Here is a 22,099-nt window from a genome sequence, read left to right on the forward strand (position 1 = left end):
TAGATGAAGGTCAACATCGCTCATTATTTGTTTAAGTGTGTGTCTGGGAGAACAAATGATCCTGTGTGGGTTGAATACACAATCAGATGCACAATGACGGCACCACCATATCATGATAAGTACACTTTTAGAAAACAGTAAATGGCCACAAGAGTTCAAACATTTATCTTAACCTCATAAATCATTACTGAATGAATAAGATGGATTGTAGGTTTTAGTTTATAAAGAATCGTGGCCAGTGCATGTTTATGAAACCACGCTATTGTCCAGCCCATTTTAAAGAAACCTTTTTTTTAAAGCACTGTATAGATCTATACAGTGCTTTAAGGTTTGCAGGACACAAGCAGCAGACCAAGGTAATTGGTCTGTATTTATAAGCTGAACATGTCTTTCAAAGACAGTTTACAGTCAGTTTGACTACAATGGGTATGGATGTGGGAAGTGCTCATCACAGAAACATGTCCCTGCATTAAATCAATTCCTCTTCCTCCGCAGCGTAAAGCCTCCTCTTAGTGCTGTGTTGATCCCGGTATGCAGCAGTGAGGTGGGCAGCCTTTTCAAACCAGATTATCCTTGACTTGCTGATTGCTGGGCTGACAGCTCTCCAGTTAGGATCAATGCTTGATGATGTGTTCCAGCGTAGCACGCTTCCTGAAATGTGCAGTCAGTTCGAATGTGGCTGAAAACAATGCTAGACAATGTGAAAAATAAATAAAACTGCGAGAAAAATGTAATCACTATTAAACTAAACGTGAGAGATGCATAAATACCCTCAGTCTTGCTTGGATAACAGGAGTCTTGTTTAATATATCTGTAATTATATCAGTTTTAGGGTAGTTTGGTTAATCAATACGATGCCTGTAAGAACAAGAACTGCAGTCCCACTGTAAAGAGACGGATGGATGGATGGATGGATGGATGGATGGATGGATGGATGGATGGATGGATGGATGGATGATGATAATATTAGATTTTCATGCACGAACATAAGGATATTGTTTCATAGCTCTACTAGTGGATGCAGACTCCAAACTTAGGATGAACTGCATACAGACAAATGGAGAAACTGATTTAATCTATTCAAATGTGAAACTATGAAATTTAAACACAAGTACTTTAACACAGCATCGTAAAAACAAAGCGTGACCAGTATAATTTTTAGAAAGCATTTGAATACTCTACTGAGCCACAGCAGATAGAGAGGAAGCATCAGTTGATTCATTGTTCTGACTCTTATATTCACCTTCTTCCTGTTTCAGCAGTGGCAGCTGACGGTCAAACCACGAACACTTATCAACACGATCCTATTGGCTGTGGACCTGTGCACATTTATGCAAAGGGAGTTTTCCATTCCTACCAACAGTTTCTGCTCTTACACTCCATAAACTGGAGGAGAGTGAAACTGACTTAAAGGTTCAGTGGGAAAGGTTTACAGTGCTCTATCAGCAAAACTGAATATGAAGTTCACATGTTTTCATTAGTGTGTAAATCAAGTGTAACCAAGAATGATGTTGTTTCCACTGGCAGAGAACGTCATCATGTTTCTACACCAGAAGGGACAGAAACCAGACACTGGGGACCTCTCTGTGGTTTATCATGGTTCTTCAGGGCCACTGGGTGGTGAGGCAAAGATTTTTCAGGTTGTGAGACATTTGAAACTTCCCAGTTGTGCTTGTTTACTAAAGGTTTGAGTTTTTTCTGTTTGTAATTACTTTTTAAGTCCAACAAATAAGTTCTGTGAGGAAAAGCAGACTCTATCTACCAGCATCACCAGCACAGCACCCAACAAAGTGCACTTAACCTGGGCTGAGATTTTACTGTCTTCTTCTCAATATGGTGAAATGCAAAACACATCCTCATGCTATAGCAAAAGCAGAGTTGTTGATTGAACTATTTTGATGCATTTGTTTTGTCTTCCCACAGGTGTTCCACGTGGAGATGAACTTAAATAGATAAACAATGCATGAAAAAGTTAAATAAATCCATAACACATGCTCTTTCCATGTTTTAATGTAGTTTTTAAATTCATTGGTACTAAAGGTAAGAAAAAACATTGACTAAAGAAGTTTTACACTGATCAGGAATGTGTTCATGTGTGTAGTTGTAGTATGTGTGTACTTTGACACTAAAACCTTCAAAACAACAAGCCACAAATGCAGTGATACTCATTTTATTTCAGTTGACAGAACATTGGAAAAAGAAAGCCAAATTTATAATTTTCTTTATAATATAGGTAAAAGAAGAAGAGACTATTATTATGTCTACCGTTATAGTTTTGTTTCCAATGTAATGACTGTATGATAACAGAAGCCATCTTTAGAATTGACATATGGGAAAATGCACAATTGTTTGTTTTTACAATTGTATAACAAATATTTCACGAATTAACAAGTAATGGTAAAAGATTTAATAAACAATGACATCAACTGTAAATTTAGATATGAAATTTCTGTTAAATAACTGAACATTTCACCATTAACCAGAAGCTGCATTTGCTCATGGTTGGTGGATAGTCGTATTGATCCAGTCCAAGTATGGCTGATGACAGAGGTTCATAGACTTAAGTGGGGAACCACCGACAACTGTAGCATGACCCCTTCTAATGACACCATAAATCCTGTGCTGGTACACCACTCCTCCACCAGAGTCACCCTGTAAAAGACATACGTGATTTATTGCAATTTTTGCTCAATTTATTTTTTCTGTTTATAACCAACAATTGACACTCGTTAAAGCTGAAGAAACTAAACAAAGTTAGAAGATGTGTACTCACGCAACATGCATCCACGCCAGCTCTAATGGTACAGATCCAGTTTTCATATCGCCATACTCCATTGTACGCCGGACAGACCATGACGTCCATATCAGCACATTGCAGAGTTCTTGAAAAACCAGGTTCTGAGGAGAAGAAAAGTTTTTACCAGTGAACTCACCACTGGAAGATTATTATACTTATTAAGAAATTACATTGAACCTATGAGTATTTATGTATAATTAAGCAACACAATATGAAGACAAAGATAAACCTGATGGATTGAAATACTTGTCTTTAAAAAAATAAGAACACAATGAAAAAAAGATCATATAAATAATCCAATAACATTAATCTCACCTTTTGTCATATTTGGGCCAGCTGTTGTGGAAGCTTGACCTGCAACCTGAACCACAGCACCGCTGTAAAAAACAAAAAAACAAAATTAAAATATATTTTGAAACTATACGTAGTTTATTAACTAATTCTAGTTTTTATTTTCGAATGTTCACTGGAAGGATGAGAACTCACATGTTGGGAGGATTTGTACAGTTGGGAAGTTGTACAGGATCGATATTTAGCTCTGGATTAGGCAGCTTCAGTAACATGAGGTCGTGTTGCTGGCCGGTCACGTCTGTGAAGATCTCATGTTGACCTGTGATTTCCACACTTCGAAGATTTTGATTAGGTATAGGATTCACTCCTATATATGCGGTGACATTCCTACAAGTATAGGATTAAACATCACTGAATCAGAGTCAACAGGTCATGTTTTGTTACTGTTGGTTATTAATCATAGTTTTACATCAAACCATTAATGACCGTGGCATCAGGACATTGCAGTATAAGTTGTTGCACTTTCTCACCATCCAGGATTGTAGCAGTGAGCTGCAGTCAGAATCCACCGGGGACTGATCAGAGAGCCACCACATAAGGCGTCGTGTGTTCCATTAATGGAATACAGCATGACATGGTACAGATGCTCATTTGGTCCACAATCATGACCTCCGATGACTCTCTTCTCCAGATCAACCACTGTGCTCACTGTCACACCTGAATGAGACAGAGAACAACATCTTATCACAGTATCTGACAGAAAGAAAAAGAAACAGCAGCAGTATTTCTTGGTCAGACCCGGTCATGTCACAAAATGCTTCACTTTCACACGTTGATAAAAGACAGAAATGTGATGCATTGCTTTACTGAAACAGGTTGAAACTAGAACACAGAGAGAATTGCTGCCTACTCACCAAGCCACAGGGCAAAGAGAAGAGTTGTGAGACGAGCCATCGCTGTCCTTCACCATCTCAGTGACTGTCCTCCAGATGCAACAGTTGTGTCTTTTTAAATATTTTCACGCTGTCCCGTCGGCCTCTGAGGCACCAATCACATTGTGAAGATTTACTGACGCATCCCCATTGGCTAAAGTAACCTGCACATCCATGCTAATTTTTGGATAACAGTTTAGATAAACTTACAGTGTAAAAATTGTACTAATGCTGAACAAATACATCACATATCAGTACTTATATGTAGGTACAGAGGAAGAACTTGTGAAGTTCATCAAACAAAGATCTACAAATTTGGGATCTTGTAAAGAAAGTATATATTGTAGGTATTTTATATGCAGCTGAAACATATTCTACGATTACTTCTCAAGTATTTATATAACCTACTGAACTTTTGTTGGAAAGACCAACAAACAGGTTAACTACATTGATCCTAAATAAGTTTGGGGTAGGCTGTTTAAATTGAATTGTAAAGATTGATGTGCTTTCAGGGCACCGTTGAAAGGGTGTTGAATTCATTCAGACTAATCTAAGTTAAAAGAATAAAGTTTGCTGAATCGTTTATTCAATGTGACATTTATGTAAGAGGCTACTGCACTTCTGATTGTAAACGCCTCCTTATTAGTTCATAGTTCAATATTCTATGAATCTAATTAATATGAAATAATGATGAAACCACTTAATTACAACCCTTCGGTCCTCAGACTAATAGAGTGCTTTTATTTTGTTTTTGGGTGTATTGTATTTTTTCTAACCCCATGCATACACATTCATTTTTAGTCTTGAAAGAACCAAAGACAAGTTAAGATTAAGATTAAGATACATTTATTTGTCCCAAACACATGCACAGACATGCACAAGCACACTCATGCAAGGAGGGAAATTTAACCTCTGCTTTTAACACATCTGGTGCAGGACACACAGAGCAGTGAGCAGCCATGTACGGCGCCCGGGGAACAGATGTTGGGGGAGTAAGGTGCCTTGCTCAGGGGCACTAGACAGGGTAAGGAGAATCCTCTTGGATTTTTGGACAGATCAATCCAGATTCATCTTTTTGTTGTTTCTCTGTGGAGTCGAACCAGAGACGAACCAGAGACCTTTTCTGCCCATAGTCCAAGTTTCTGACCAGCTGCAGAGTCATTTCATTACTTTGAAAATTATGTGGCTTTAAGTTTAATCTTTAGTAACTGTTCGTGTGTGTGTGTGTGTGTGTCAACAGAAATTAAGACATTAAAGACAAGGTTTTTGTTAAAGATAGTTGATCAGTTACTTGGTCAACTATGCCTGATTTTTTTCCTCACGACAATAGAGTGATTACCTGGGAAATTGGTGAAAATGTTTTTTTTAAAGCCCTTTACTCAAAATCTTAAAGACTGTAAAATAAATCCTTGATTAGCTCCTTTATCTATATTAACACCAAAGTTTAATGGATTCTTAAAGGGATGGTAAGTTTGTTTTTCTAAAATGGCTGAATTAGAAAACACATTTTCATGATCCAAGGTATAATTAGAGCCCAGTTGTTGATGTTCTCCTCACAAACATTTGGACATGGAGCGGAACTTTAATAAAAGTATAAAACTGACACGACAAACTAGAAAGTGAAAGCATGAAAACAACTGACACGGATGAAATGCTACTCATTTTATTTCAGTTGACAGAACAGAAGGAGGTGACATTGTTCATTGTATTTTCAGAACAGGGGAAAGTAGAGCAGTTTATTACTGTGTCTCCTTTTGTAGTTTATTTTTTATTTTGTCCTCAATAGAATGACTGTATACACAAGCATGTTTAGTGTTGAAAGAACCAGAGACAAGTTAGGTCTGACCAGCTGTTGAGTCATTTCATTACTCTGCAAATGATGTGGCTTCCAGTTTAATCTTTAGTAGCTGTGTGTGTGTGTGTGTGTGCATGCGTGCGTACGTGAGTGCATGCGTGTGTGTGTGTGTGTGTGTGTGTGTGTGTGTGTGTGTGTGTCTCAACTGAAGATAAGACATTAAACACAAGGCTCTTGTTAAAGTTAGTTGATCAGTTTCTTGGTAAAATATCTCCTCTTGCTGTGATGATAAGTTCAATAGCAAAAGGAAATGTTTCACTCAGTAACTGATATGCAACTACAACTTGAGTCCTGAATTTGCCTGAAGGTGTGATAACACATGAAGCACTGGGTACTATTGTCTGTGCAGCAAGTGTATCTGAACTTCAATGTAACTTTGCTATTTCATTTCATTTAAAGTTTTCTTCCCTGGTGAGATGTTGGACGACAACATTACAAGAAAATGTCCAAATGATCACATTCACCCTGATGTCACGTTTCCATCGCCGCTGATGAGAGCCGATAAAAACCTCTGTGTCTACTGCAGAGTAATTTGACCATTTCTCTACGCATGCATATATTTTTTTCCTTACAATAACAGAATGATTACCTGGGAAATTGTTGACAATTTTTTTTTTTTAAGCCTTTTACTCAAAATGTTAAAGACAGTCAAATATTTTCTGGATTAGCTGCTTTATCTGGATTAACATCACAGTTTAATGGATTCTTAAAGGGATGGTATTGTTGTCTTTCTAATATGGTTGAATTGCAAAACACATATTCATGATCCATGCTATAATAAAAGCCCAGTTGTTGATGTTCTCCCCACAAACATTTCACATGGAGCGGAACTTTAATAAAAGTATAAAACTGACTTGACAAACTAAAAACTGAAGCATGAAACAACTGACACAGATGAAATGCTACTCATTTTATTTCAGTTGACAGAACAGAAGGAAGTAACATTATTCATTATATTTTCAGAACTGGTGAAAGTAGAGCAGTTTATTACTGTGTCTCCCTTTGTAGTTTATGTTTTATTTAGTTTGTCCCAAATAGAATGACTGTATAAAAAGACACAATCTGTTGAATTTACATTTAAGACAATGTAAAACATTATTTTTACAGATCGAAATTTTCTTAAAAGGTTCAGTTTGTAGAATTTAGTGACATCTAGTGGTGAAGTGTCATGTTGCAGCTTAATGCCCCTCACCTCACCCTCCCCTTTCAAACACGTTAGAGGACCTGTGGTAGCTTCAGCTGTCATAAAAACTCAAAAGGTGTTTAGTTTGTCCAGTCCGGGCTATCTCCGGAGAAAGGACTCGCTCCTAAAGTAACTATAAAGTATTTAAATTCAAAGGGCCCATTTTACAGTGAGGAAAAAAAACAATTCATACAATTTAGTGGAAACACACGAATGGAAAACTCACTAGGATTATTCTATATTCATTTTCTGCAGATAGGTGCTTTCACCTTAATCTTACACACTGAACCTTTAAAGATTGTGTTAAAAGAATAAAGGGCTTTACAAATTATAGCTGGAAATTTAATGAACAATGACATCAACTGTATAGTTTGATGTGAAATGTCTGTTTAAAACTGAACATTTCACCATTAACCAAAAGTTAAATTTGCTCATGGTTGGGCGGTAGTCTTTTCGATCCACTCTTTGTATGGCCCATAACAGAGGTCCATAGCCCAAATTGGCTTACCAGCGACACTTTTTTTATAACCTTGTGAAAGGACACCATAAATCATGTCCTGGTACACCACTCCTCCACCAGAGTCACCCTGTGAAAGACAAACGTGTATTTATTGCGCTTTTTTACTCATATTATTATTTTTATTTATAACCAACAATTGAAAAATTGTTAAAGCTGAAGAAACAAAACAGAGTTTGAAGATGTGTACTCACGTTATGGGCTCCCAACAAAGGTGTCTGGGCACAGATGAAATGCTGATCTTTCAAGGCTTTGAAAGTCTTACAGACAGAAATGTCCAGATCAACACAAGACAGACCTGCACTCCCATTTACTGAGGAGAATAAAGGTTTTTTACCAGTGAACTCACCACTGGAAGATTATTATGTAGATAAACCTGATTGATTTAAATATTTGTCTCTTAACAAAACAAGAACTCAAGTAAAAAAAACATTATAAAAATGATCCAATAACATTAATCTCACTTCGACCTGCAAGCTGAACCGCAGCACCTCTGTAAAAAAAAAATATAAATATATTTTGAAACCATACATAGTTAATTAACTAATTCTTCTTAATTCTTTTTATTTTCAAATGTTCACTGGAAGGATGAGAACTCACCTCTTGGGAGGATGTTGACAGTCGGGACGTTGTACAGGTTTGATATCAACTGCTTCAGGCAGCTTCAATAACATGAGGTCGTGCTCCTTGCCGACGTCGTCTTTGAAGATCACATGTGGAGCTGTGATTCCCACTTCTTTATGAGGACCAGGATAGCCGCCTATATATGCGGTGTACGTCCTACAGGTAAAAGTTTAAACATCACTGAATCACACTCAACACATCATATTTAAATATTGTTGGTTATTAATCATAGTTTTACTTCAAACCATTAATGACCGGTGCATCAGAGCATTAAAGTAAAAGTTTAATCACTTTCTCACCCTTTTGGATTAGAGCAGTGAGCTGCAGTCAGAATCCACTGGCGACTGATCAGAGAGCCGCCACAAACACCGCCACCGGTCTTCAGCTTGACACGGTACTGACGCTCATTTGGTCCACACTCACGACCTCCTAGGATTCTCTTCTCCAGATCAACCACTGTGCTCACTGTCACACCTGAATGAGACAGAGAACAACACCTTATCACAGTATCTGACCAAAAGAAAAAGAAGCAGCAGCAGTATTTCTTGGTCAGAACCGGTCATGTCACAAAATCCTTCACTTTCACAATTTGATAAAAGACAGAAATGTGATGCATTGCTTTACTGAAACAGGTTGAAACCAGAACACAGAGAGAATTGCTGCCTACTCACCAAGCCACATGGCAAAGAGAAGAGTTGTGAGACGAGCCATCGCTGTCCTTCATCGTCTCAGTGACTGTCCTCCAGATGCAACAGTTGTGTCTTTTTAAATCTGTTCACGCTATCCCGTCGGCCTCTGAGGCTCCAATCACATTGTGAAGATTTACTGACTCATCCCCATTGGTTAAAGTAATTTGCACATCTATGCTAATTGTTGATGTTTATCAGTTGTTGTTGTCCAGTTGCAATGAATCGCTAGCAGCAGTTAATAATGTTGAAAAACTGTTATTTCCTCAAACAAGTTGACAGTTAGTTCTTACAGTTTGGTTTGTGTCTCAAAGGACAGCATGAAAACTATCTCCCTCATTACAGCTTTGCTCTGATTCCCCAACGGATCTTGTTGTATTGCATGAACAGTATTTCAACATTCACAAAATAAGTCGTACCTTGATCTACGCCTTTCTGACACAGTGTCACACAGGCAATTCACTGGACGACTTCTAACAGGGATTTTCTTACAATACAAAATGATCCATATTTAGCATCTTGACAGATATTGTTCTTCCAGTTTATCTTAAAAAACACAGCTTGTCCTGTTTCGACCGTTTTTCTGACTCTCAGATTGAAGAAAGATTTCAGTCGAAGGACGACCAAAGAGAAACAGCCAGTCACCAATACAGCAGAAGTAAGAAAGAGAAGTGTCTCTACAGGTCAATTCTATATATAGGTCCACAGTCTAATGTGTTGATAAGGATGACTATACCCTGAAAAAAATTTAATATGAGAATTATTTGACTTTACGTGAATCTGTTCAATTACTTGTGAATCCCTAAAGTTTTTTCTGTGATGAAAATGGATTCAAACTAAAGCTGAGCCTTCGGTCCCTCCATTGTCATCCACTTGTCCTGGCTTAGGTTGCATCGGTAGACAACCAACAAGTTTTGCTATCTTATTAATGCACCCTAAATATAAAATGTGGAAGCCATTACAATTTACCTCAGACCAGGTTTTGATTGGTAAACCGTGCCATGGTCTTTTGCAGCCTCAAGATACCAATGCCCCGACAATGAGTGTGACCCAAACCACTACGAGTTGGCCTGAAGATATCAAGACTGGTCCTTTATTACTCCCTCTAGGTAGATTGTGTTTGTTCATCAAGAATCAAGACATTTCCACACCTCTAGTGTGGAACGTGGTGAAACTGAACCTTTTCCGGGCCCTGAAAACTAAACCAAACTTGAGAAAAAAAAAACTTGCTCTGCCAGAGTCTCTCTTTTGGATCATTTTGCCGGTCCCAAACCTGGATTAAGGAGGAGGGTTGAACGTAGAGCTAGTAGTTCCACGCCACTTAACAGCCCTTTGATTCAATTTAATATTCTAACATTTAACAATACAGGACAAAATTTATTTATGCATGTGGGTCTAGACACAGCATTAAAGTCATGAAGTTATTTTGAGAAGTGATGGACTATTTCAATGGCAAGATAAAAAATATAAAAAACAAGAATCAACAGAAGAGTATGGAAGCGTATTGCATTCACTTGAGAAAAAAAAAAGTTCGTTTTTTTATTTTATTGAGAACTTATCTCGGAATTTCCAAGATAGTTATCTCAAAAAAACTGAATTTTGTTTTTCAAGTGAATGCAATACGTTTCTGTAGAAGAAAGCTCATTTGTAGTTCTAAAAATATTTAGGGTGTTTTTTTCTCACTTTTTGTGTGTCCTACAGCGACCATTACAATTATGCAAATTTGGAAATGACATCACTAAGCGACTTCTAGCGACTTTTAGGACAGCCAATAGCTACTTTCCTTGCTGAGGAGTTGGCAACACTGGAGACATGTACTGAGTGTTCTAATTTCAAACTGAAACATAGAGCATTAGTCTACAAGGAACATTTTCATAAAGAGCTGGTGGTCCCACAGGCAAAAGAAAGATTTTAGATAATAGTGACGCGTTCGGGTTGCACTTACAGCTGTTATCTCTGAAAGCCATCCTGAGAACTTGCTCTGTTTTTTACTTTTCATCCTTACTTGCAGATTGGACACAGAGATTTCCCGGCTCAAACACTTGTCAGCTTTGTTTCAACAGATGTGAGAAGGGGAAGAAGTAGTTTGAATAAGAGAACAAACAGTTGCCACCAGAACTATAGCAACAGAAATGCCAATTTCGAAATCAATCGGTTAGAAAAACAACGTCAACAACACGTGGCACACAAAACTGAGAGAATACAGGTATCTCAGGATAAAATAGAGGAGCCATGTAGGTAGAGGACACTGCTAAAGATGGCCAAAGATTTTCAATTTCAAAAGACAACAAGATTCTTTCTGACACAATGTCTACAACGATGTCAATGTTTTTCCATCAATTTCTATGAAAGAAGCAGGCAATTTACTGTACGACTTCTAACAGGAAATGTCTGACAATACAAAATGATCCATATTTAGCATCTTGACAGATGTTGTATTTCCAGTTTATCTTAAAAAACACAGCTTGTCCTGTTTTGACCGTTTTTCTGACACGCAGATTGAAGAAAGAGATTTCAGTGGAAGGACGACTAAAGAGAAACAGCCAGTCACCCATACAGCAGAAGTAAGACAGAGAAGTGTCTTTACAGGTCAATTCTATACACAGGTCCACAGTCTAATGTGTTAATAAGGCTTAGGTTGCACCGGTAGACAACCAACCAGTTTTGCTATCTTATTAATGCACCCTAAATATAAAATGTGGAAGGCTTTACAATTTACCTCAGACGAGGTTTTGATTGTTCAACTTTACATGAATCTGCTCTGTGGTGCATCTTGGTGGTCTCAGTCTTATAGTGAACGTGCTCCTGTGTTTAACCAGCACGTCATGGAGAGGTTGGGAGACATTGTCCAGTATTGGGGCATCCACCTGCATCACTGTGAGTTTCTCGCCCAGTAGAGCTGGCCTGATGGTGTTGAAAGCACTGAAGAAGTAAAAAAAAACATGACCCTCATAGTGCTAGCCGGCTTGTCCAGGTGGTCGTAGACTCGATTCGGCGGGTAGATGATGGTGTCCTCAACTCCTAGCCGGGGGCTGGTAGGCAAACTGGAGGGGATCCAAGTGTGGCCTGACTATGGGCCTGAGCTGCTCGAGGATGAGTCTCTCCAGGGTCTTCATGATGTGAGACATCAGTTCCACAGGCCTGTATTCCTTGGAGCTATTGGGACGCTGCGTCTCCGGCACAGGAACGAGGCAGGATGTCTTCCAGAGCTCAGGGACCCTCTGAAGACTCAGGCTCATGTTGAAAACACGGTGAAGCACTTCACAGAGCTGGGGGGCACAGGCTTTAAACACTTTGGGGCTGACACCATCGGGGCCCGCAGCCTTGCCTGAGTGGAGTTTCCTTAGCTGTCGTCTAACATGGTGAGGTGTGATGGACACTTTAGAGGATGCAGGCTGGGGAGGAAGGGTGTTGGTGTCATCAGGAAGAAGACAGTTAGCAGTTAGCTGCCAGAGGAGGTGTTGTATACTTCATGTGACCCATACTTCAGCAAAATCTGATTCATATCGGGAAAATGGGAAGACGTATAGACTATCGACTGTTGTGCATCAAATATTTAATAGACAGTTACACTCTTGTTACCTCTTTAATTCTTCTTCCAGGATTAAACACTAACCTCGTCAAGACCCGTTAGGATAAGATGTGAATTTTGATCATTTTAAAGTCTAACTTTAACTCTTTAGGCTGAAGTCCCTGTACACACACATATACAACACACCAATTAGTATGCTTCAGTCAGGGTTTAAGCAGCCATGACAGAGGACCTGGAGGAGCAGGAGAGGACGGTGGACGTCTCTGAGACGTGAGCTCTAGTTTCAGCATGGACTTGGAAATGAACACAGCTTTCCAGATACACGCTCACAGCGGTCGCCGTGGGTGATGGGGCGCAAACTTTTGAGTAGAGACTGTTACCTTTTTCATATATAATCAGATATCTGACAAATATTTGCTAACAATACAAAACGATCCATATTTAGCATCTTGACAGATATTGTACTTCCTGTTTATCTTTAAAAAACACAGCTTGTTCTGTTTTGACCTTTTTTTGACTTGCAGATTGAAGAAAGAGATTTCAGTTGAAGGACAGCCAAAGAGAAACAGCCAGTCACCAATACAGCAGAAGTAAGAAAGAGAAGTGTCTTTACAGGTCAATTCTATACACAAGTTCACAGTCTACTCTGTTAATAAGGAGGACTATACGTGACAAAAACTGAATGTTTGAATTATTGGACTTTACGTGAATCTGTTCAATTACTTATGAATCCCTAAAGTTTTTTCTGTGATGGAAACGGATTCAAACTAAAGCTGAGCCTTCGGTCCGTCCATTGTCATCCACTTGTCCTGGCTTAGGTAGCACCGCTAGACAACCAACAAGTTTTGCTTATCACATATCCTGGCTTATAGTCCAGGCAAAGTAACTCATTTTGGAGTCAAAAATCAAATTAATTGTAAAATTATTTATTTCAGCATAGATAATTTCTATGAGGTGTCCAGAACAACATACTAAAAGTCCTAAGAAATCCTAGTTGAGGAAATATGTTTAATTCTCATCAATCCGAGATGTGTGCCAATAAGGCCAGACAACAATACACCCCAATGGGGCTATTTTTGTTGCTTTACTCTTATCAAAATGAAACTTTACACAATGAAAGAACCCATGAAAAGTATAATTTTTTGTATTACAAGTTTCTTTGAAAATGAATTTGAATATGCACATGAGCTCCACACTTATTGAATATGTCCTAATTTGCAGAGGCAGAAACACCATTCATATGTATGACAAATACATCTGCCCAATCTTCATCCAATCATCCTACTGCCAATGGGTGATGGCAAAGCTGCTTTTAGACTGGCCTGTTACCTGAAAACTGCCTGGCTTAGTAGTACCTGCCAGGGGTAAAACCCCCGCTGGTATAGTCAAATACATCAGTACTTATATGAAGGTAATAAGGAAGAACTTGTGAAGTTCATCAAAAAGAGATCTACAAATTTGGGATCTTGCAGAGAACGTATTTCGTAGGTGTTTTATATGTAGCTGTAACAATAGCAAACATGGAAACAGCGCCACCCCATGGTCCATTCAGGTTACTCTCTGATTAGTAGACGATATGGTGGTTTCAAGGTTTAGTTTCAGCCTGGATTTGGAAATGAGTGCAGCTTTCCAGATTCACACTCACCAGTGGTCACTGGGGAGCTCCACCTTTGATTAGATAGCGTTACCTTTTTCTTACAAGATAAATACATATTTATTTATTAATATAAATGTCATGATGTAGTGACTACGTGAGCATTTGCCCTGCAAGGTCCAAACGATTTGAAACTCAACCCATAAATGTAGATTTCTTTTAATAAACTTGGTAATAAATGTGACATCAAAACCAGCATTGTTGTGTTTCATCGAAGAACAGTCATATTATTTATTTCACAGCTATAAAAACAATTTTTTTTAAGTGTAGTTCCTCTTAAAGGTTCAGGTTAGGCAGGGTTAAGGTTGGAGATTTGGTTGTAGTGAAGCTGTTGAAATTGAATGGAAGCCAATGCAGTGAGAGATGGAGGGAGAGCTGCACTGTGTGTGTGCGTGTCTGTGTGTGTGTGTGTGTGTGTGTGTGTGTGTGTGTGTGTGTGTGTGTGTGTGTGTGTGTGCAGGGCTGGGGGGGGGTTGGAGGCTGCAGCTCTCTGCTCTCACAGATTGGAGACACATTGCGCTGAAACGCAACAAGTCTGGTGTCATGCTCCTCCAGCTGAGATGCTCTGATGCAGGAGAGCAGAGACCAGGAGGATAGAGGTAAGTTTTCTTTCTCTCCCTCCCTCTCTCTTTTTTAAAAAAAATGAAATCTCTGCTGTTTTATCTCAGGCGCTCAGAGGATTTTCAGTTTTACTGTCCACTAAGGATTTTGACATTTGTTTCATCAGCTCTTTGGTAAGAATTAGTAAAAACAATTCCTCTTATCGTCGCCTTATCAAAACAGCAGAACACAGGTGAGTCAATTAAAGTCCATAAGGTGTGATTGTACGTACATTCATTCATTTATTCATGTGTTCAGAGACATGTTTCAAATATGTTAATCTAAATATGACATGTTCTGTATATTTACCTTATGGAGCTTATTGTTCAAGGTTGTTTCTCCCTTACACACACACACACACACACAAGCTGATGTGCTGTTGCTATTGGATAAATCTGAGTGATGTGTGTATGTGTCACCCCCCTGGAATGGAAGACAGCTGGGGGGGGGGGAGGAAATAATGTAAAATGAAGAAAGAGGATGGGGAGCGAGAAGTGCAAAGGAAGGAGGAGGGCAGAGAAGATGATGGATGATGAGAGCAGGAAGAAGAAGAGACGGAACCAACTCGAGCAGATAATGGAGACGACAGAATGAAGACAGAACGGCAGAAGAAACCAGGAGAGGAGGAAATCATAAACCTCTCCACTTCCACCTGATAGGAAACACGCTGCAGCGCACACACACTTTCTATCCAGTGCTTCTATTCTTTTCATCTTTTAATTCCTGCTGCTTAAACTAATGCACAGACATCACAGGAGCTTTCTATTTAATTGATTAATGGAGCTCTTAAGGGCTTTTACTCTATTCTGCTCATCTGCCCAATTTGGCCTGTAGCTACGTGCATTTGTGTGGACTGTCTTTTTAACAGAGTGGGAAGTTAATTGAAGCAAATGTTGCGTTTAAAATCACGGCGGTGTCGCACTGCAACTGTCAACACAAGAATAACACACAGAGTTCCGTCTTTCCAAGCTCGTGTATGAAGACATTTGTATTTGTCCAGTTTCAGGTGTTTGAAAATTCATCAACACTTGCTTGCTGTGAATTCTCTTGACATGTTCATACCAGCTGTATTCTCACATGGACTAGGTCGGGCCAGCATGTTTATCCTTGTTTGGAAAATGTAAAAACCACATTCATGAGCGTCCTCTGAGTGTAGTTGGGTCTCATGGCGTTGGCAGGACGAGGAGTATTGATCCAAGTCATAAATCTGGCTTCTTGTCAGTCTTTGTAATGAAAAGTGTGGAGGCATTGTGGCATCGTGATGGGGGGGGGGGGAGAGGGGGGGGGGGCAGACTGGGTCCAACCCTGCAGATCTGTTAATTGAACAGGAGGAAGTCCGCTGCGCCAGGGGGAGTAACACTGATGGATCACCAATTAGCTGATGGTGCATCTGTCTCAGGGTGAGAAAGAGAGAGAAGCAGTGGGATTTGTGATTTTCTTAAATAACACTGACGATAATCCGCTTTTCCCACACATGTCTATTTTTAGTTACCTTCATCAACATGCATCATGTGGAGGGTAACTTTGTTTTCTTTCTCTTCTGGTTATTAACTAATGTAAAAGCCATTTATTTATATTCCTACTAAGATGAAACTATGATGAATACAACCTTAATCAGGCTCAGCAAAGAACAATATAACAATATGAACTAACAACTGTTATCAACTAACATTATGATATTGACACATCTGACAACTGCAGGACTGACTGGACAGATTGGTCAGTTTGTTCTGTCTGTCAGCGCGTTAACATCGGTTATTTCAACGTAATGTTATTTCCTGTCCTTTTTCAAACTTCATATTTGTGACATACTCGTTACTCTCACTCAGCGATATTCCTGAAACGATTCTCTTCATGAAGCATTCGTCAATTTCCATCTACCCCTTTGTTTTAGGGCGGTTCTGTATACACTATGGTTTCAGGGCTTTTCAGAGAGCTCGATGCCACTGCCCTTACATCACATAGAGAAATGGGGAATTTGGACAGGGTGGAATTTCCCAGGAATATTTCAGGGATCTTTGTTCGAAAAACCTCAGGCATATTAGAAGGATTGGGTGGTTGGTCCTTGACAAAAGACAGATGTCAAAGGAGCACTTTGAGTATAAATCATTATATTTAACCCCTGTGGGCTTGAAAGGAGGACAGCCTGTTGAGTGACAGTGAGGCTCTCGGCGTTCGTTAACAGTTGAAACCTGACCAGTGAATCTAAGTGGTCTCTTATCGTTGGAGCTCTGAAGCTACGGCTGAGCAGTTAGCGACAAGACATTTAGAAATGACAAGAACCCGAGGCTGGAGATGTGGGTTGTACAGCAGAAGTTGCAGCCACCGTCACACACTCATGAATATCAGTCCCCTAAATATACCAGATTTTTCCCCATTAACATCCACAAATTATTCTCACATCCTTGTAACGAGTTTTGAGGAAATCCGAGGAATGAAAACATGGCCTCCTGGGAATCCCTGTAATCTAGACTCTGTTAGTTAATGGTCCAACTCAGTTTCTGACTTGGGAAAATATACTTACTCGGAAGTTTTAACAAGCATTAATAGCAGCAAGAAAAAAAAAAAGGAAATACATTTTACCTGCAAGACGTCCTAGAACCTATCTTCACTCAGCAGATGCACAGAGGTCAGAGTTGAAATGCACAACTTCACATCAAACACACACACACATACACACACACACACACACACACACACACAATGCTCAGCTCATGTCATTGTCGCCTTTGTATCTGAATGCAAAGAGCTCTGGCTGTTCAATCAGCAATCGTTTGAACTATGTTGTTTATCTCTTCCACTTCTCAATGCACAGCCTTTTGGGCCTTGTTTGGATCATCCGTCACCATAGCAACCAGGTTGTCTCTCCGAACCTGGTTATAGAACGGCAGACAAAAGAGGTGATGCCTTTTGGGAAGAGACGGTCTCTCTACTCGTATTGTGTGCTGCAGAGATTAGAATGGAAGGGTGTAATCAGGAGGGTGTGTGTGTGTCTGTGTTGTGTGTGTGTGTGTGTGTGTGTGTGTGTGTTGTAGACCTGAATTAGTTCTAACTTTTTTGTATTTTTCATTAAAAGCCATTTAATATACCTTTAATGATTTAGAAATGTGCCTTTTGTCGATGTACCTTTTCTAATGAGTATTTATTATATTGCCACTGCAGGACCATCATTAACAAGACAGTGTTTTGACATATTTGGTTTTCAATTGAATTAACTTTTGCATTTGGTTTTTATTAATAATAATAATATATGTTTTTATATATTATTTAAAGAACGGTCTATATCTAGTTATATTCTCATACATTTAAAATCATTGTACCAGTCACACACTGCTACTGTTTACATCATCACAGAGGCTAGAAACCTTTTCTTAGCAAATTCTTTCATACGCACACCGCTCACACCACATGGCCACGCCCCTAAATCCCTGAATCAGTAGACGACCATATCAGGCACTTTGATTTTGAGCCCCACTTTTTTAAAAAAATACAATAAACTAAATGTTGGCTGGTGTGATGTGGCAGAGAAGTCAACTGGGATTATTAACTGGGAAAATATGGAAGACAAAAACCCTAAAGAAAAGACTTTCCAACCTGTATTTCTCTTAGTTTGTTAAACTGATCTTTGCTTCTTTCTTTCTTTCTTTTATCCCACATGATCTTCTCCTGCGTCACTGTAAATGATTCATCCTTCTCATCATCCTCATTAACGCTGTTGAGTTTAGGTTGTGGAGAACATGTCTCCATTAGTTCTCCTCCATAGGTCAGTTCATTTTGTTCCAGACAGATCACCAATTATCCGCCGTGGCCGTGGCGGATGAGGGTGTGCCTTCGTGCAACGTGGTGGTTATTAAGAGGCCAGTATGGCTTCATAAACACGTCTAATAGAGCAAAGTGTGTTATGATTTTGTTCTGATGCTGCCTTGTTTTTGTTGTGACGGAAGGAGACTTGATTAGTAGTTTAGTATTCTACAAGCCACTGGGCGGAGATTGGACCCAACTCTTTTCAAATTTTGTTTCATTTCAGTTTGACACACTTAATTTTTATCGTCCATTCTCTATTTCGGCCTAAAAAAGGTCACGACAGCTTTTAAAAAATATATCTGTATTTAATCTTGAATATTGAGCATCATCATCTCGATCGAGAGTTGGTGGGCGGCCGCAGTGTACTTCATAAAGACCTTGTCCATGTTAATGGCTGGGACACGGGCACAATCTAAAAAGTCAAAGTACACGTCAAATACATTTTCGCAAAAATGGTTTCTGTCGGTTTAGGTCCTTTCTTATCACACTGAGGTTTGTCCCATTGTTCATGTTCCTGATAAATTTGGATTATATAAGTTGCTTGATGATATAAAAAGCTGAGACTGACTCACGATTGGTCCAATGTATCAACGGGACCTAAATACTACTGTGGCTGACACGTGGAGACGAGTTGTCCATCTTTATCTACGAGATGGAACCAAGGGGAAATTAGCCTAGCTTAGCATAGAGACTGGAAGCAAGGTGAAGGTGTTAGCCAGGCTCTTGCAAAGGTTACACAAAATGTCAATAACCACCACTGACATGTAACAGTTTGTTATTATACAACAACTGATACGAGCGTTGCACAGGTGCCCTCTTGTGGCAGAAGTGTGCAGCTACAGTGCTAAGTTCACTGACTTCTGGTTGATTTGTTAATGTTGTTAAAGAGAGTTTGAGACTTAATGCACATTTACAACTTGGCAACAAACCGGAAAAGAGTATTTCTCAAAACCTCAAACTACACTCCTAATGAAATACGTTATCACTCTCGATTTTATCTTTGTAAATGAAACTGACTTGGCTTTTCCTTTCAGGGACGTCGACCTGTGCCTGATGGGATGTTTTCCACTTCTGGTGCCTCATAGTCCTTGACGCCAGCATGGAGGTCATCCAAGCTTCCTTGCTGCCTCAGGAAGCTCCGACAGCGACCTGGACCAACAGCTCTATCCCCGCCGACTCCCATTTCCTGTTCCTCTCCACTGCCTCTGAACCACGTCTGAGCTTCTCACCAACCGACGGCACTTTGCTCTTTAACTCCAGTCACAACGGCACCGAACCGGAATCCCTGCCCGGTTTGGCCGGGATTTTCATTCCTCTTATCTATGGGATAGTGTGTATCGTTGGCCTGGTGGGAAACACTCTGGTCATCCATGTTATAGTCAACTACACCAAGAATGAATCTGTCACCAACATTTACATTCTCAATTTAGCCATTGCGGACGAGCTGTTCATGCTGGGTCTGCCCTTCCTGGCCGTGCAGAACGCCCTGCTGTCCTGGCCCTTCGGCTCGCTCATGTGCCGGGTGGTCATGACGGTGGACGCCATCAACCAGTTCACCAGCATCTTCTGCCTGACGGTGATGTCCGTGGACCGCTACCTGGCCGTGGTGCACCCCATCCGCTCCTCCTGGTGGCGGCGCCCTCACGTGGCCAAGGCTATCAGTGCCACGGTGTGGGCGGGGTCCTTTGTGGTGGTGCTGCCGGTGGTGGTGTTTGCTGATGTGCTGAAGGACGATGGGAACTGCAGCATCGTGTGGCCGGAGCCAGCAGAGGTGTGGAAGACATCTTTCATCGTGTACACGTGCACTGTTGGGTTTTCCTGCCCCCTGCTGGTCATCTGCTTGTGCTACCTGCTGATTGTCATCAAGGTAAAGCATTTACAGGAACACAGATGTTTAGATTTGGTGATGTCGAGTTGTGAAGAGGGAGAAGATGCTGGTTCTAGAAATGGTTTTGATTCCGGTTTAAAAGATTTTAAGTTGAGGAACATATTTCTACCAGTAACGCTATTTCATATTTGTTGTGACCATGACTTTTGATTCATTTTATTTTATTTCTGCTTTTCTATCAAAGGTGCGGAGTGTCGGCAAGCGGGTGCAGGCCTCATCCTCTCGAAGCAGGAAGTCGGAGCGTAAGATCACCCGGATGGTCGTTATCGTGGTGGCGGTGTTCGTCCTCTGCTGGCTCCCGTTCTACGCTCTGAACATTGTCAACCTCCTGGTGGTCCTGCCAGGGGACTTCAGGGGGCTCTACTTCTTCGTTGTCGTGCTCTCGTACGCAAACAGCTGTGCCAACCCCATCCTGTACGGGTTTCTGTCCGACAACTTCAAGAGAGGCTTCAGGAAGGCCCTGTGCCGCACCTCACGCAGGGTGAAGAGCGACCGGGCCTGCACGGAGGCACGGCGGCCCACGGAGGAGTGGGGGGGCATCGTGCTGCAAACGCACAAACGTGAAGGAGGGGCCGGCAACGATCGAATGAGGGAGCGTGGTGACGAAGAGCAGGCAGAAATCAACGGGACAGAAGGGGCCATACAGATGACTGAAATATGCAAAATGTCAGAGGATGGTGTAGCAGAGGACTCGAGGTCACAGGTCGTGCTGAGGGGTCAGCCTGAGCCGGATCACTCTGGTCTGAGCGCGAAACACGGAGACCTGACGGGAAAGAGTCCCGGCTCCGATCCTCCTGAGACCGCTTCGTCTGCGGCCGGTCAAATCAAAAACAGCCGCTCACAACCTGAAGAATTCCTGGACAATAAATCTGTGCTGGAAATCAGTTATCTGTGACTTCAGCACACGGCGTTCAAACAGCGTCTCACACACATTTGAATCGGATGTGAAATATGACAAAGAACAGCAGATTGTAACAAAGAGTCTTTTTGACATGTAAGACGAATGTAATGTGATGTACAGACATTTAAATATCTGACAGACAAAAGAAAACTGCCAAAAGTATTATGAAGTACAGTTTGTAGATATTGTTGTAAATTTTCCGACTTCATCTTAATGATGCTTTTGATGTGATTCCAACACATTTCTCTTCAGCCCAGTTGTGTGTCGTTTCCTCTGCAATGTGAACCTATTCATTTTGTGGGTGGAGCTTCTGAAGGAGACACTGAATTTGTGTGTTTAATAAGCTGTTGAGTTGAAGTGTCAACAACCTCCCTCCAGAGACGACCATTCCTTATTCCTTTTGAGATTAATTTGTCTTCAAATGTTGTGCTGTGAACTGCATGTAGACAGTGTAACAGATTTAAGTGTGTGTATTTTCAACTTAAATCCTTATTAAAAATAAACATTAAGATGACGAAGGATGATCATACAGATTTAAACCTTTAGACGTGGAAGAATCTCACCATGAAGGATGAGAGAATCCTTTATTTGGGTTTTTACATTGATTCAATTCTTAGAAGACCCAACATCATATAAAATGTGATTTAAGCAACGATATTTACTACAAATATAGATACTAGATTTGTTTAGATGGTTGAAGCTGTTGTGTTTTTTGCTGTGTTTAGTGAAATCTGTATAAAGGCCAGTGTGTCATACCAGTGTTTGTAATGAGATGTATCGTCAATCGTGTTGTGAGAACTTTAGCGAGTGTGCTGAATAAATGTTTACAGTTTTT

The 22,099-nt window shown here is 40.3% G+C and overlaps 3 protein-coding genes across 3 annotated transcripts; 1 reads left to right on the plus strand and 2 right to left on the minus strand.

Annotated features, from left to right (window-relative positions):
- Positions 1-3,279: 3,279 nt before the first annotated feature.
- On the minus strand, positions 3,280-4,042 carry LOC132996660 (kallikrein 1-related peptidase b21-like). The gene is made up of 3 exons (XM_061066993.1): positions 4,003-4,042; positions 3,619-3,805; positions 3,280-3,475 (listed from the first exon to the last, which is right to left on the minus strand). Exons 1-3 carry the CDS (start codon positions 4,040-4,042, stop codon positions 3,280-3,282), a joined length of 423 nt encoding a protein of 140 aa, XP_060922976.1.
- A 3,566-nt stretch (positions 4,043-7,608) lies between these two features.
- LOC132996669 (kallikrein-8-like) lies at positions 7,609-8,910 on the minus strand. Its single transcript, XM_061067004.1, has 4 exons — positions 8,871-8,910; positions 8,499-8,709; positions 8,176-8,355; positions 7,609-7,645 (listed from the first exon to the last, which is right to left on the minus strand). The coding sequence occupies exons 1-4, from the start codon at positions 8,908-8,910 to the stop codon at positions 7,609-7,611; spliced, it is 468 nt and encodes a 155-aa protein (XP_060922987.1).
- A 10,664-nt stretch (positions 8,911-19,574) lies between these two features.
- si:zfos-169g10.2 (somatostatin receptor type 5) lies at positions 19,575-21,258 on the plus strand. Its single transcript, XM_061093626.1, has 2 exons — positions 19,575-20,342; positions 20,548-21,258. The coding sequence occupies exons 1-2, from the start codon at positions 19,575-19,577 to the stop codon at positions 21,256-21,258; spliced, it is 1,479 nt and encodes a 492-aa protein (XP_060949609.1).
- Positions 21,259-22,099: the final 841 nt, after the last annotated feature.

The sequence above is a fragment of the Limanda limanda genome, chromosome 2, assembly GCF_963576545.1.
Source record: "Limanda limanda chromosome 2, fLimLim1.1, whole genome shotgun sequence".
NCBI lineage: Eukaryota > Metazoa > Chordata > Actinopteri > Pleuronectiformes > Pleuronectidae > Limanda > Limanda limanda.

Bases quoted from the DNA above. Each gene is read 5' to 3' on its own strand.
- LOC132996660 (XM_061066993.1), bottom strand. From the start codon at position 4,042: ATGGCTCGTCTCACAACTCTTCTCTTTGCCCTGTGGCTTG. The intron at 3,806-4,002 runs GTGAGTAGGCAG...TGTCTCATTCAG, and splicing joins TCTCTTTGCCCTGTGGCTTG to GTGTGACAGTGAGCACAGTG. The intron at 3,476-3,618 runs GTGAGAAAGTGC...CTATACTTGTAG, and splicing joins CACTGCTACAATCCTGGATG to GAATGTCACCGCATATATAG.
- LOC132996669 (XM_061067004.1), bottom strand. From the start codon at position 8,910: ATGGCTCGTCTCACAACTCTTCTCTTTGCCATGTGGCTTG. The intron at 8,710-8,870 runs GTGAGTAGGCAG...TCTTTTGGTCAG, and splicing joins TCTCTTTGCCATGTGGCTTG to ATACTGTGATAAGGTGTTGT. The intron at 8,356-8,498 runs GTGAGAAAGTGA...TTTTACCTGTAG, and splicing joins CACTGCTCTAATCCAAAAGG to GACGTACACCGCATATATAG.
- si:zfos-169g10.2 (XM_061093626.1), top strand. From the start codon at position 19,575: ATGGAGGTCATCCAAGCTTCCTTGCTGCCTCAGGAAGCTCCGACAGCG. The intron at 20,343-20,547 runs GTAAAGCATTTA...TTTCTATCAAAG, and splicing joins ACCTGCTGATTGTCATCAAG to GTGCGGAGTGTCGGCAAGCG.